We start from the raw sequence: 16,840 nt of genomic DNA on the forward strand, positions 1-16,840 counted from the left end.
ATGATAACAAAACTTCTCTCAACATGTCACGGTATCTTTAAGAAGATTGAATGAAAGAACACCTAAAAGCATTTTCTTTTGTAAATTTATATATTTGGCTTTTAAAAATTAGAGTGAGAGAGAGAGAGAGGGAGAGAGAGAGAGTTCACGAACAGGGGAGAGGGACAGAGAGAGAGAAAGAGGTCTCAAGCAGGCTCCATACTCAGCCAGGAGCTCGACGCAGGGATCCATTCCATTGACCCTGGGATCATGACCTGAGCTGAAATCAAGAGTCAGACACTCATCCGTCACTCAGGCGCCCCTATAAGCATTTTCTTTAAAAACAAGAAGAGAAGGGCTAAAGTTCTAAAAAGATATAAAGGCACTTTTGGCTACAAAGATGCTATTCCTGTAGAGGAAGTTTCTTTCAGATTCGATATGCCTTTGCCTCAGAACTGCTGGAGATATGCTACCCTTGTAGCATTGTACAAAGGGTAAGAAGCTTTTTAACTGACTACTAGAAAGGTAAGCTGAGTACAAATAAGAAGTCAATCGTATGAAAAATGTCAAAACTTATTTAGTATGTTTTTTCTATGTTAGTGTATGTGATCTAATTTTGAAGAATACCTTCCTTGTCATTAGGATAGTCTCTGAATTCAGTGGGGGAAGGAAATAGCTCTGTTTCTCTCAAGTGAAAAACAGCTCTAACTTCTCGTTTAGATATGACCTTGAATAATTTCAGATGCACCCATTTAATTCAGTCTATCTGGCACCTACCTGACTGTAATGGTTAGACTATACCCCACTGAGTTCCCCCAAAGCAACCTTTTCCAGTAAGGGGTTGAAACCATTGGGGAGGTCTCTTACATTCAGCATTTAATTACCATTATTAAAGAACAACTTTATCCATGTAAGTGGTCTAAATTAGTTTAAGGCTAGAATGATGTGTTACCCTATTATTAGCTGACACGTCTCAGACAAGGGCAGTTTTTTCCCCCTCTAAAATAAGACCGGCATGAAATACATATTCAGTGTTTACTATAAGGACTTGATTTGAGGGCAATCAAAGTTTTCGTCCTTGCCATGTTTAAGAGTTATAGCGTCTTTGGGCTTTGGTGTATCATTAGCACACCCACTATAAACTGACTCTAGTTTGGGCTGTTTGCTCCAAGAGACTGTGACTTCTTGTCTCCATGTTCTTCTGCTTCTCCATGTCAATAAGAATTTCATGTCAACTTTGTCCTCCCACAAGATTTTTTTCATGAAACTAGTCGGACCCTTGGGTAACCGATGCAATCAATGTGGTAAGTCATTGTGTATTAACTGGAGGATGTGGGTTACTTCTCCTCGATGCCGACAAAGAGCCCACCATACAGCAGGTCATCAATAAACATTACTGAATCCATAAAGTGGACTTGAAGGCCACCTGATCTCTACCACTTAAGAGAAGATGGCCTAGTTTCTTATCCACTCTTGCCTCCTATTTCTTTTCTCTTCCATCCCTATTGAGTATTCCATTTTTCATTGTTTCCTCTGTGTGACTGACATTAAAGAAGGGAGAGGAAGAGAATGAATCTCGCCAGATCATCTTACTATCTTCCGATAGCATTGTGTGTGTGCGGTAAAATTTAATGACAAAGGAAGCTAAAATTAATCGTTAAAATTTAGTTTTGAATTACCTGAGAAATATCTTAATCTTAAGCACCCTCTGCCCCTACTTGCAAAGATAATTTAAAGCTGACATAAGTTCATATTAAAGTAAAATATGGATAAACAAAGTCCACAGAAATTGAGGCTAAACTGGCAGGGCAGAAACTGGTTATCTATACCGGGTAGAAATGCAAGTCATGTATGTAACCCAAAAATTTCTAGTAGCTCATTTTCAAAAAAAATTTTTTTAATGTTTTTATTTATTTCTAGGAGAGAGAGAGAGAGAGAGCGAGCATGAGCAGGGCAGGGTCAGAGAGAGAGGGAGTGACAGACTCTGAAACAGGCTCCAGGCTCTGAGCTGGCAGTCAGCACAGAGCCCGACGCGGGGCTCGAACCCACGAACCGCGAGATCATGACCGAAGCGAAAGTCAGACGCTTAACCGACTAAGCCACCCAGGCGCCCCTCTAGTAGCTCATTTTTAAAACGTGAAAGGAAATTAGTGAAATAACTTGGATTCAGATCTGAACCCTTAAATTTCAAAAATATACTTAACTTTTGTATAATATATTTCTAATCTTTGCAATGTAACTTATCAAAATATAGTGGCAACCTACTTTGTAGGAGAAGCCTGAATCACGGGATGCTTTAATATGTTTTACTTAATAGATCTATATCAAATATTATCATTTCAACATATAATCAATATAAACATAGTGAGGAGGCATTTTACATTCTTTTTTTTCACACTATGTTTTTGAAATCTGGTGTGCAGTTTACACGGATAGCACAGCTCAGTTTGCACTAGCACTTGAATCGCCACACGTGGCTGGGGCTATCATATTGGAGCACACATGTCTATACGTTGCAGTCAATTACAGATGGATGGAACATCTGAGGTTTTTCTCCAGGCAGTTAAAAATCCTATTTTTTCTCTGAACGGATTCTGCACTCATAAGGCAGCTGCGTGGTTCAAATGTAACTTTAACTTTCCGTAACTAGAAAATCAGTGAGAGTAGAGAATTGAGGAATGTGATAAAATGCCCATGAGTGGGGAAGAGATTATTTGGTTAAGAAATTCATTTATTTTACTTGTTTTGAGAAAAACTTTTAAAATTGACAATATTCTAGTTAATCAAGATCTCATGGCCAGAACAACAGCAGCTACTCATTCAGGGAGAAGGCAATTTCCTTTTCCTCGCTTAATTGGGGATCCCATGAGACAGAGCCCGAGTCACTTGCTTTTTAAAGGCAATCTTGGGAATAAAACCTATGTTTTCTGATCAAACCTGAACTGAGGGTTTGGTCCAGGAAATTGCTTTGCTCCCAGCTGAACTCCAATGGTAACTGTGACCCTTACATCTGGATTAATGAGAATACCAATGACTGTAAAAAAAAAAAAAAAATCTTACAAAATAGGTAAAAGGATGAATAAGATACTTAAAATTTCCCCTTATATGGACATATCTATCTGATGGATGCCCTCCTGGGCACAGTTTAACAGTTCTTCAATTTATCACAAGGACATCATACTTTGAAGCAAAAGGAATATTCTATGAGGGCATGTCAGGGAAATCATCATATATGGAAGTTAGTAGGAAATAATTTTCTAAAGCTATTCAAAAATAGAGTCAATATAGGGCTTTCGACTCTTTCTTACGTGAATATGTTCAACCTGCTAGACCTTCCACGTTTTTAACATATTTATGCCATAGAGAGGAAAAAAAACCCTTTAAATGTATATTTCTTGCTTTGACTATAAAGGCCTGATACTACATTTATAAGTACAGAATCCATTTCCATTGCTTACTCCCTTACAGGAGCTAAAAACTCACTGCACCATACAAACTAGGAGCTTGGAATCTAGTTTCAGCTATGCAATTAATTCAGGGTGTGTCCTCCAGCAAGTGATTCAACCTTTCCTGGATGGTGTCAAGGAGGGTAGATCCAATGAGTTTTCTGAAAATCTTACTTTGAAGTAATTTACTCGAAGGCAAAATCATTTTTCTATGTTTGTCATCTTCCTCTTCTAACATGGCAAAGTAAAACTTGGTTTCACTCTTCGGTAATTGCCTCTTTTGTGAGCCTATACAGCAATTACAAAGTCAACTTATCATCAAAGTACTAAAAAGACTTTGGGTCGAGGGTTGTGGGCACTTGATGGCTGTGAGCTATAACCAGTGGCTGGCTGACTCCTGGCTGGTGCATTTTCTTGGGACCAAATCCTGAAAGACTGCAAGTTTTATGATTGTTGCCTGAAACCAGTTTTTCCCTTCATACCTTGAATTAATTTGTTCATTCACACTCCATTACCATAAATGATGACCCACCACCTTTTGTAAATGCATTTTAAACTGCATAGCTTTAGGGAATGATTATTTATTTACCAAAAGTTTTACCTGTGCACTAAGTACTCAGAGAGGGTAAAATAAAGTGGAGGGGGGGGGAGAGAGAGAGAGAGAGAGAGAGAGAGAGAGAGAGAGAAAGAAAGAAAGAAAGAAAGAAAGAAAGAAAGGCAAGATACTTATTTCCTTCAGTATTGATAAACTAGTAGAGCTTCAATCACATGCAGCTTAAGGGGTAAATTCCTCATGGGTTTTGCTAGATAAAAGATTATTTTATTTAATATAAAATGTGTGATTTTTTCAGACCCCAGAAAAACTACAAATGCATTTCTAGCTATCACCAAAGAAAAAAAAATAAGTATATTTATTCTTTAAATTCTAACTAGGGGGGCACCTGGGTGACTCAGTTAGGTAAGCTTCCGACTTTGGCTCAGATCATGATCTCACCATTTGTGAGTTCAAGCCCTTCATCTAGCTTGCTGCTGTCAGCATAGAGCCCTCTTTAGATCCTCTGTCTCCCTCTCCTTCTGTCTCTTCCTGGCTTGTGAATATCCCTTCTCTCTCTCTTTCTCTCTCTCTCTCTCTCAAAAATCAGTAAACATTTTAAAAATTATTAAACTATAACTAGATGATATTTGCTACTTTATGTTTTTAGGTTTTCACCCTTTAATCTCAGGATGGTAGATGTCTTAGCCCATCCTTGAGAAATAGCTCCATAAATACTTAGAACTATGTGATCCCCTCCCAGTTGTTTTAAACTTTCTTCTATTACTGAAATACGTAAATAAATGCAATAGGAAGAAGAATATATAGATCTCATGTGCCTATCACACAGCTTCAACAATTATCAACATATGGCCAATATTATTCCACTTTAACCTCTCATACCTCTGCCACTGGACTATTTTAAAACCAGTCCCAGCAAGGATCAGATAATTCCTAAAGTTCATTTCAGCATGAAAAACACAATTAAAAAAAAATTTTTTTTTAATGTTTATTTTTGAGAGACAGAGTGTGAGTGGGGAGGGCAGAGAGAGATGGAGACACAGAATGTGAAGCTGGCTCCAGGCTCTAAGCTGTCAGCACAGAGCTCATCGTGGGGCTCCAACTCACAAACAGCAAGATCATGACCTGAGCTGAACTCAGATGCTTAACTGACCGAGCCCCCAGTGCGCCCCCAAAAATATGACTAATCACATTTCTATATTACTAATCAGTGTTATTATGCTTGTACATTACAAACTCTTTGTGATAAATGGGAATATTTTAAATCATGAAAATGAGGGAGGTTTTTTCTTGTTTTAAAAGTTGCTACAAACCATGTCTGTAAATCACTAGCAATGGTCACAATTTATTATAGTATTTTTACTGTATCTACAAACATGTAGCTCACACACAAATTAACTTATATTTTTGATAACTTAGGCCAAAAGGTAGCTATGTGTGTAGTAAGCAGCATAAGAAAGTAAAATCAAGGGGTGTCTGGGTGGCTCAGTCAGTTAAGTGTCTGACTCTTGATTTGGGCTCAGGTCATGGTCCCAGGGTCATGGGATCAAGCTCAGTGTTGGCCTCCATGCTGAGCATGAAGCCTGCTTAGGATTCTCTCTCTCTCCCTCTTCCCCTCTTCCCCATCACACTCTCACACACACTCTCTCTCTCAAGTAAAAAGAAAATCAAAAGATTCTTTATATTTTCCACCTATACAAGGGAACTCTTAGTCTGTTCACTCTCACTGAACTAAAAGCTAAAACTTCTAAGTATTAAAATAGTCTCTGGTTGCAGATTTTCACTCCAACAAGTAACTTAGGGGTAACCACTGATCTTCACTGGCCTTCAAGGCCTTTATTGCCTCAATTTTCGTGTCTATTTTATTTGGCTTGATGATGTTTCTAATTTTGGATAGCCCAAGTTAAATGCTAAAGTTCCAAATTTGAACTTTAAAACAAATCAGAAAATACTATTTCCCAGAGAATGCATTTGTAAACCTTTGTCTTTTTAAAGAAGATAAACATTTATATCTCGGTTTATACACTTTAATGTTTGTTAACTTGACTACATGTCCTTTATTTTTACCCTTAACAACGCCATTTGCCATAGAAAATAAAATCCTAGAGAGTAGAGATCAAATCTCTTTAACTCACTTTATACAGCAGCTCTTATATATACAAGGCTAATAAATGCTTTTGATGATGGCAACGAAAATGATTGAGACCTACAATTAATTCTGTAGGAGAAACAAAAGAGAAAAACATTCTGTAGGAGAAGCAACATTCTCTTTTGGCACAGTCCCCCAAACAAGAAAGGAATTGAATATCCTGTTCTGCCCATCAGGACTGAGATGGAATTTCTTCTTTGTGCCTGAGGTCCACTTTCTTCTGTAGCTGTCAAAATGAACTGAGGCAGAGTGGTATGGAGGAGTAGGCTGAGGATGGAAAGTTGCAATAAAGAGCATGGACTCTGGGGGCACCTGAGTGACTCAGTGGGTTAAGCACTCAACCTCACCTCCGGTCATGATCTTGAGGTTTGTTAGTTTGAGCCCCATATCAGGCTTTCTGCTGTCAGTGTGGAGCTTGCTTCAGATCCTCTGTCCCTCTCTTTCTGCCCCTCCCCTGCTTGTGCTCTTTCTCAAAAATAACAATCATTAAAAAAATAAAATAAAAAGAGCATGGACTCTGGAATCATGCAGACTTGGGTTCGACTTATTAGACACATGACCTTTGCTTCTTGACCTTGGAAATTTGTTGACTTAGGTTTTTGTTTTCTCTTGTAAAAGATCCATAGGGTTTTATAAAAACTTCACAACCTATAAAATAGCAATAATAATAATATCTACATTGAAGGTTTGTTATAAGGATTGAATGGGAATTTGCCAAGTGTGAGCACCTTGTCTGATACATAAAAAATTCTCAATAAAAAGTTTGTTTCTGCAAGAGTGTGTGTAATGCTTTTTATTCACAAATTACTTTTTGTTGTTAACGGCCTAATGAACCCAGTGTGAAGTTATTCCATTGTTTTTGTTTTCAAACATTCTCTGAATAGTTGGTTTCTTTAAAAATATTTCTATCTCAATTTTTATAGTCTTTTATTCTTTGCATAAACAGTTTATTTCAATGACATCAGAACACTGACTTTGATAGAAAGGTTATATATTTTCCTGATTCCTATATAATTATATTTTTCTGAAATGCTAACAACAATGGTGGTTAGTAAGGCTGAAAAGGAGTTCCATTTTGGTTAGCCCTATAGTTAGGAATTATGTATAAAAAGATGGGCACAGATTTGCAACGACGTGGATGGAACAAGAGTATATGACGCTAAGTGAAATAGTCAATCAGAGAAAGACAATTATCATGATTTCACTTATATGTGGAATTTAAGAAATAAAACAGATGAACATAGGGCAAGGGGAGGAAAAATAAAATAAGATAAAAACAGAGAGGGAGGCAAACCTTAAGAGACACTCTTAAATACGGAGAACAACCCGAGGGTTGCTGGAGGGGAGGTGGAGGTGGGGGAAGGACTAAATGGGTGATGGGTATTAAGGAAGCCAACTGTTGGGATGAGCACTGGGTGTCGTATCTAAGTGCTGAATCACTGAATTCTACTCCTGAGGCCAATACTACCATATATGTCAACTAACTTGAATTTAATTAAAAAAAAAAAAAAAGTAGGGGCGTCTGGGTGGCTCAGTCGGTTAAGCGTCTGACCTTGGCTCAGGTCATGATCTCACAGCTCATGGGTTCCAGTCCAGCAAAGGGCTCTGTGCTGACAGCTAGCTCTGAGCCTGGAGCCTGTTTCAGATTCTGTATCTCCCTCTCTCTCTGACCCTCCTTTCTCACGCTGTTTCTCTCTCTCCCAGGAATAAATAAAACATTAAAAAAACATTTTCAAAAAAGTAGAAATGAAAGATAATCCCATGATCACTTAATAAAGTAGTTCAGTAATCCAAAAAAAAAAAAAAAAAAAAAAAAAAGGTGGCCACAGGATTATGGTGGATAGTAAAAGTAGAATGATTTTTACAAAGTAAAATACTAGATTAATCTTTACCAGATGTCTAATAATCATTACATGTTTTGATATGGAAAGAACTCCAATGTGCATTATTTAGTGAAAACAGTAGAGCACAGGACAATGTGTAAAATACATTTCAATATATGTTTGAAAAAAATACAGACAGAAAATTAGATAACGAGATAGATACTTATATATGTATGCTTGTCTAAGCTTAGAAAATTTCTGGGAGGATTTATAAGAAACTGCCAATAATAATTGTCCTGGAGAGAATAATTGAAGATTTATATTAGATAAGAGACATTTCAATATATACTGTTTAGTTCTTGTTAAATATTTTGTTAGGGCATATTATACATTTTAAAAAAAAATCAGTGAATACAAAAATTGTCATCATCATTATCAACAATCAAGTTTCTACCCATTGTAGAAGGCAATGTGCTAGACTTTATATGTATATAAACAGGTATTCGCAAACATCCTGCAATATCAGTTGAAGTTATGTAGCTTATATAATATTGCAGAGGAGGTAAAGGATGGATTCATTTTTTCCTGCTTTTAATTAGGGTTTTTGGAAATCTATGATTAGTAGCCACCTGTGTAGGCAGTTACCTCTTTACTACATAGAAAACGAAAAGGATTTCTTCACCTATGATCTCAAGTCATTGGGATTACAAACTTTGTCAATATGTATCATCCCTAGAGTCTCAGTGAAGGTAACGACTTAAAATAATACCTTTCAAACCTATTTTTCATTTCAACTATTAGGACAACCTTGTCATATAATTTTTTTCTGACTTGCAAGTTATAGCCAGGATTCTGCACAAAATCCAACTGGTTTCTGCCTAAATATGTTGTCATTTAATATAAATGTACAATTCTTCTGTGGCTTTAAAGTGTTAGGAGTCCAAAAAAAAAAAAAAAAAAAAAAATCACCTGAACTTGCACTATGTCAATTTTCCACTTTTAAATTGCTGAAGTAAACATCATTTGTAATTTCTTTGCCTATAAAATTGGAGATAGGTCTAAATATTATGTAATGTTTGTTCTATTGATCATTTCTAGTTGTGATTTGAGGAACTACCATAAAAATGTCAAGGGTCACAAGGAGGTAGCAGCATAGCTCATTACACTACAGGTCTTCATCTTTTATGGGGGGAGGGGAAGAGTAGGCAGGAGGAAAAAGAATCAAATTCACTAACAAAGAAGAAAGGGATGGATTGATGAAGTCTTGGATTGTTCGTGTCTGATATTGAAGGATAACATGGAAATAGAACCTGAGGAGAGGTGGACTAGGCCCTACAACTTTAGAAACACCAGAATGTAGATTCATGGTTGTATTAGAATTCTGCTCCCAATTGGCTATGTGGATACTTCTGTGGGATTTAATCATGAAGGGTCTTGATAAGTAGGGTAAAATTCACAAAAAGAGTAACTTATTACTATACCCATTCATAATGATTATTCAGGGCATTGAGCCTGAACCTAATTTTTAAACTATTTAATTTGCTACTCCTTTGTATCTGAGAAAAAGAGCTTTACGTCAAAGTTAAGTCTTTGTGTCTTTTTCAAAAAGAAGAGGATATCCCAAACAGCTGTGAAACCTGTCACATGCATCTATGGCATTTCGACTACAGTCGTTCAGATGGCTTTTGAACAACCAACCATTCCCTTAGAGTTTTTCTCCCCTTACATAAAGATTTACATAAGCTGTGGCTTTAGGAATTGTAAATAAGCTAGATTTCTCTCTCTAGAAGATCAGTACAAAGAACAATGCGAGTTTACTCCATTTTCTTATTAATGGAAATAGAATTTTATTTTGTTTTCTTGCAAACTGGGGGGACAAATATGAGACTATTTAAATTTTGATGATACCAATTTTACAAAGGATGAGCTTTAAGACTTATGTGGAATGAGGTAGAGTATGGTGGGAGACAATTTCAGGTCTTTTTAAAGAGAACTTTGGCTCATTTTACTTCTGCAGAATAAATTGAAATCCCTTTATAATGCCCTAAGTTTCTTTTTCTGCCCTTCTTGAAAACTCCTTGTGCCCTCTTCTCACAACCAACTTTTCCCTCTTTTCTTTCTCCCCTTTCTCTCTTTCCACTTTCCCACACAAAGCAAAAATGACACCTTAGTCTGATTTCTGGAGCTTCAAATCAACCCCCTTCTCAAATTTCTTAATGGGGGCTGCCAGTTTTTTCTGACATTGTCACATTGCTAACTTCTTTTGATCAAAGCACCGAATATCCCGCATCAAGTTTAAATCTTCTATCTGTAAAGAAGCCAGCCATTCAGCAGAGTGTTGCAAATATAGTTCATGGGACATGTAAAGCTTGGTGAGGCGAAAGGTAAGGGTACAGTGTTCAGAGCATGGTCCCTGCTTAGGAAGTCACTCAGTCTCTGGTGGTAGAATGCAGAATCAGGGACCCTGAGTAGCCAAGGGGAATAGGTTTTAGAGCCGGGTTTCCTTGTGGAAAGAACAATGAAAACTAAAGGGCAATTTTCACCCCTATTAGCATCTTTCGTGAGAGAAATATTCCTAGACTCCCTAGCATGGGTAATCATTTGACAAAAACAATGTTGAATGAATGGATACGAAAGGAATTGTTCCAATCAATTTTTTCCTTTACCTCAAAACCTGGGCAAAAATAAACTACATTTGGATACGTGACAGCTAATTATTCTTTTTAGCAAGTAATTACATCCATAAAGAATGATATTCATTCCAAACTGTGTTCCAGAAGAGCAGGAAGATAAAGTACATCAATATATTTTAGAGCAAGTTATAGAAGAAGAAATCTACAAAGTTTATCAATGATTTGCTACAAGATTAGAAAAAATGCTACCTCGTGCTTCTAGCAGTTTTAGGAACCCATTATTTATTTTCATTAAATAACGAAAAGTTTAGCCACTTCTGTCCTTAAATTTGATTCAGTTACTTTTATGTGCTTAAGAGCATTCAGGAGTGCCGGGCAAAGTTTTGAAGAGGAGGGGATAAAATGCTGAATCTTATAAATCTTGGCCTTCTCTTTAAAGACTATAAAATACTCACATGTTCTAAAGGCTGGCAGCACAGTATTAACTATAGCAAGCACCGGTGATGGTTTTTTTCTTACAACTGTTGCAGAGGCATTTATACTAAGGTGAAATCAGCTTAGTATTTGGTTTGGCATGTTTAACCAAGTGTGCACTGAGGAGACTACAACTTTAAACAAAAGACAATACACTGCCTAATTAAAGAGTTAATTCTTTAGTTCTCTGAGCTCAGTCGGTAAACATTTGTGAAACACTTCTGTGTATTATCTAATTATTGGAAACTAGGGACAGTTTTGTAAGGAAGGAGGGTGGCTTGGAATAGACCTCTCCACCAGACACTCTGACCTTCATAGCATTATGAAAGAGCAGAAGATCACCTGAAGGAATAAGGGAGGATACTTGCCTGTGCCCTGAAGCTTACCTTTGCAAGTTGTTCGTGAATCTCAAGCAGGCTGGGTCGGTTGACCTTGGGCCCGCTGATGCTACCGGTGTTGCGATAGTACTCAATCTTGGGAACAGCATCCACGGTGTTGTGGCCAAAGGTTTGTAGGTAGTACGTGTTTGTGTGAGAATCGTAAGCATGAAAACTGGCATCTGTTTTCGCGGTTTCTCCATTTTGGAGGAAATTGTCATAGCACTCCTGACTTCCAGGCCTAAAGCTGATTCTGAATCTGTTCTGGGTTTCATCCCCGAAAGAGGTTTCCTCATAATGTGGAGGGTCGGTGTTATTATCCACAGCCGTGCTGCTCTCGCGGCTCTCATTTATTACATTAACCTGAAAGCGGTTGCTATTACTGGGCGCTGAATCCAGAAACACATTGGAAGAGTTCAGTGACATCTTCCAAAAGGACTTTTTTGTTTGGACTAAGCTGTCTACTTTATGGCTGTTGTTTTTTAAAAAAAATGTATGTATTGCCTCTTCAAATAAACTTTAATGTGTTTACGTAAGGGAGCTCCTGGCATTTATTCTAGAAGACTCAATAAATAGATTCTTGATGTATTGTCTCCTATACAATCTTCAGAAGGTTCTTGAAAGCTGCCATTGAAAAAGAAAATTAAACGTGTTTCAAGTAATATAAATACATTTAAGTAGGGATAGGGGTGTGAGGAAATCGTTTTCTGTCAAGAAGACATAGAGTTTTAAGTTCACTGCATTAAAAATTACCTTTCCAGGAACTCTAGTCGCCTGAGCAATTAAATCCCATAATAAATAACGAAGGGACCCGCTTCAGCAAACAGAATTTTCAATAGGGTCATTAAAATGTTATCTGTGTTGTAGCATTTGCTTGGACTCAGTGCATTTAGATTCAGTATGATTTTAGAAAACATCTAACTGTACCAGTGAGTACAGTAAGAGCTGATGAGAATATTCTGTCTGAAACACAGTTCACTGACAGTACTAAATATTGAAACTACAAAGTATTTTTTATGGACGTGAATTCATATTAACTGATGATTACATTCCATGATGATTATAAAGTTTAAAAATATTTTTTAAATTTTCTAAAAAACACGTGCTTGTTAATTTATAAAAATACATCCCGAGGAGAAGATAGCTCTGTAAATTCTTGGATCTTTTTCTAGCCTTTTATTTGCTCATACATTTGTATGTTTACAAATGATGTCGTGGAGTCTTCAAAAATATATGAGTATTCAGTGTAAGGAAATAAATCTCAGTCCTTAAACAAGGTGTACCCTATATTTAGGTAAAACAATCATGCCCTATTAATTCCCTTTAATGAAATAGTCTCAAATTCATTGAAAAGCTTATAATTTGACCGAGAAGTAAATAGACTACATAATCACTTCTTTTACAATCCATGATATGAGCCCATCTTAGAACATTCTTTCATGAGATTAATATTTCTTTATTGGTAACTTAAATTTTGGCTTTTTAGAAAAACAGACAAATGTAGAAAAAACTGTACCTTTCTCTTGAAGTTACTGGGCTAGTGCTCTAAATTTAAAAAATATTCTAACTTCAACTTCCAAAGAACATTTTTGGGAGACATTATAAGTGAAGCTGTTATCTCTTTAGTTTTCATAGACCATCCCATTTCTCTTCATACTCCTTGACATCCTCGCCTTTACTCCACTCCTCAGAATCTATGTTACCACATAATGTTAAGTGTGATTTTTTACCTAATCCAGAAATGTTTAACTTACCATCAGAAGAAGGCGCGTTCTTCTCAGGAAGCTTTACCTGTTTCAACATCACCCAGGCATATATGGGGCACCTCGCTTTCACTGCAAAACTTCAGGCTTCTTCTTATTGGTTAGAATCTTCCTTGAAAGAGATGACTGAGCAGTAATTGGTCTAGAATAAAATTGTGGGCCCTGCCCAGTCATTAGCCCTGAGGAACCTTAAGTACTTCATCAACTAGTAACCAGTGGTAAATCATTAATCCGTTTAAACAGGAAGTTGCATAAAGTTACTTTAATTCATAAGGGGAATTGGATTGCTCCACAGTAATAATCCACCAACCATAAGCAGTGATTGAGTTGCTCAGGGCTAAATAAATTGAATCCCATTGTCTTCATGATTCCTGGTGACCTCCTATTGTTTAGCATGATCAGCAAAATCTAGGCCTTCAGAAAAAGTTTCTATACTTTTTGACTAGAAAATGGTATTTGAGATGATTTCCTTTTTTATAGTAGATATTAGCTTAATTCTCTGCATGGGAAGTGAGAGACTGAATGTAGAATCAGTGATTTATTGAAAATATCTCTACCTAGTGGGAAAACTGTTTCAAGCAGGAATGAAACCTGGGTAAGATTCCCAGTGGCACTGCTAAATGACCTTTTTGTCTCTACCTGGCAAAACATTGATATGAAACCTGTTTTTTTAGTGTCGTTGAGGGACAGGTTTTGCTCAAATCCGTGAGATGGTGATTATTAAGACAGCACAAACAATTCCTCCACACAGGTCCTGTCATTGGTTTTCAATCAGGTTGATTGAATGAATCCACCTTGTGTTTTACAAGAAACTATCCAAGTGATTTCCAGCTGCCTGAGCAGCACAATTGTGGCAAAACATAGTGGTGAGGAGGAAAACTCTGAAGCCAGAATACTCAATTTGCATCCCAGCTGTGCCACTTCCTAGCTGTGTGAGCTCTGGCAAATTATTCAATCTCTCTGGGCCTTAACGTTCTCACCTGTAAAATGTCATTGTGGATAATAATGTTACCTACCTTGCTGTAAAGTTGTTGTGAAAATTAGATGAGCTAAATTTGCAGATAGGATTTAGATCAGCAGTGGTTTGTACCTAGCATTTTTACTATTTTGGAAATGTTTACAATTGACTGCTGACTTTTACTTAGTCCTATCTAAGATTCCAAAGTGAATCGTTAGAGATTGAGATAAGTACTATGCCTATTAAAGTAGGAGGAAAGGTGGGGCGCCTGGGTGGCTCGGTCGGTTGAGCATTCAACTTCGGCTCAGGTCATGATCTCGCGGTTCGTGGGTTTGAGCCCCGTGTCGGGCTCTGTGCTGACAGCTAGCTCAGAGCGTGGAGTCTGTTTCAGATTCTTTATCTCTCTCTCTCTCTCTCTCTGACCCTCCCCTGCTCATGCTCTCTCTCTCTTTCTCAGAAATAAATAAAAACATAAAAAATTTTTTAAAAAAGTAGGAGGAAAGGTAAGTTGGTGAACAGATGCTGGATTGTAGAAAAGGGTCTAGAGACATACGAGTAAAACTCCTTAGATGCTCTTAGGTAAATGTCATGCTAATCAGCCAGGCTAATGCCAGAGGCTGTTTCAGAAACAGAGACAGAATTACTTACAACTATGTACCACTAACTCATTCTGCTCTCAGCAGGCATTTATCTGTTGAACAAAGAGTTCTGACTCCCCACACAGAAGGCATGGGATTATGCCCTTCGGATTCAGATTCATTTCAGATTCATTTGGGTGTTGCTATTATTTAGAACAGCTAAGATGGGCCTGGGGCTCAAAACAAGTCCTTTTCACTGGCCCTGGATGGAAGCTGTGAATTAGCTTGCAATTATTTCTGCCACCTCTAGTCCCCTTTTCCTTCAACCATTCCCTCAGCCCCATCCCTCTTTCAGGAGCCCACCTATTTATTCCTTAACCTTTTCTCTCTGCCAAAGACTGTGAATGCATCTGAAAGTGGTCAATTTCCTTTTTCCTTGCTGTATGCCTGTCTGACTACAGTGTGTGAATAAGTTTTAGTCTTGGTCTTACATCAACCAGACATTTTCATTCTAAACCTTTTATCTTACCTGTGAAATGAAAGTCTTTGTTCTCTATTAGGGGATTCAGATGTTCTGGAGCAGATGGGAGATGGTTTGGGGGATAGGGATGAAATTACACCATCCATAAAGCCAACCTTGAAAAGTAAACTCAATTTAGGCCTTTCAGACATAAGGGTAAGGTAACAGGAGGAAACTGTCTGGAGATACGCTCCTCAATTTTTTCTCTTGTCTTCCCTGATGGGGCTCTAGGAAAGGGGAAGCTAGAGGATGATCTGACTCTGACATTGGACTTTCCTAGAAGAATTAGCATTTCATGAAGATTCAATGATGTATCCATATTATAACCATCCTTCATATTTTTTATGTCGTTTCTGGCTCTGAAAATACAGACACTGACCACTCTTTCCCCACCCCTCCCTCCAAAAAGTCTAAGATAAACCCTAGATCATGAATAAATGCCATGGATAAATACACTTTTGGTTAAAAGAATTTCTGTTTAGTGGGATTGAAAATAATACTATGATGGAGATGATGATATATGAAAAGCTTGTGAGTGTTGAAATTCCAGAAATAATACTCATACTTCATAAATTTTCTTGTATTTTGGGTTTTAGGGTCTTCCTTCTTTTAGAAATAAAAGTCTGGTTTTGTTATGTTAGTCACCAAAATGGAGGGTCTTGTTGGGTGTCTTCCCAGGAAGACAAATGGTGGATCTGGTACTTGGCTATATATTTTAGCAAGTACTTTAAAAGCCTGGTTCACAAAGGAGGTGCTTAGTGTCCTGGGCATATACAACTTTCAATGTGTTCAGCTGGCTTGGCTCAATGAGGTGTTCTTGGACCAAACTACTAACTGGCTACAAGTTGTCCCAGGCCAACACTCCTATACCTACTGAGGTTCAAAGAGCCTCCTTGAGGTGTGGGGTTGGTCCAGAAGATCAACAGGCAACACAAAAGTGTTCTAAGTCTAGTAGGAGATGGAAAGTATCAGGGAACCATAACTGAGACAACTGGTTTTAGTGACCTGAGCAGTAACCATATTTCTAAGATATACAGAAATGTTGAGGATAGTGCCTGGGAGTACAGCATGATGTTTACAAATAATGACTGTGACATTAGACTGCCTATGTTCAATTCCTAACACAACCACTCTCTAGCTTGATGGGCCTGGGAAGTTACTTAATCTCTCTCAGCTTCAGTTCCTCATCTGTGACCCTGAGATAATAAAATGGAAATAGTAGTGTTGAACTCAAAGGATTCATAAGGGGATCTAATCACCTAATAAATAGAAAGCACCCAATTTAGCGCTGTTAGTAAATATTAGTCATTCTTTTTTCTGTGTGTTTGGCAGTTCTGTGTTCTCAAGTGACAAGAATAGTTTTGTATGTATTTACCTCCTACTATATTTCTCCATTCGGTAATCATAAGGAGTTAAAATTTTGTAGCTGTTAAGAATTTCATAATAATATAATCCTATCTTTTCATTTGTCAAATGAAGACGGTGAAGATTGATTAGGGAATAACTTACACTAAGCCATTGCTTCTTTAGGTTTGAGAATCCCTATCACTATTACCAATGAGGATAATGAATAATGATTGCAAGGTA

General features: G+C 37.4%; 1 protein-coding gene across 3 annotated transcripts in view; it reads right to left on the reverse strand.

Annotated features, from left to right (window-relative positions):
* The window catches only part of SLC12A1 (solute carrier family 12 member 1), a 96,855-nt gene extending 84,995 nt beyond the window's left edge, over nucleotides 1-11,860 (reverse strand). For all 3 annotated transcript variants that reach the window (XM_039218038.1, XM_039218037.1, XM_039218039.1), the window contains exon 1: nucleotides 11,444-11,860. In XM_039218038.1, the coding sequence (XP_039073969.1) occupies nucleotides 11,444-11,860 (417 nt within the window). The remainder of the gene's footprint in view (nucleotides 1-11,443) is intronic.
* Between the last annotated feature and the right edge of the window lie 4,980 nt (nucleotides 11,861-16,840).

The sequence above is a fragment of the Hyaena hyaena genome, unplaced genomic scaffold, assembly GCF_003009895.1.
Source record: "Hyaena hyaena isolate Hyena2069 unplaced genomic scaffold, ASM300989v1 scaffold_730, whole genome shotgun sequence".
In the NCBI taxonomy this organism is placed as follows: Eukaryota; Metazoa; Chordata; class Mammalia; order Carnivora; family Hyaenidae; genus Hyaena; species Hyaena hyaena.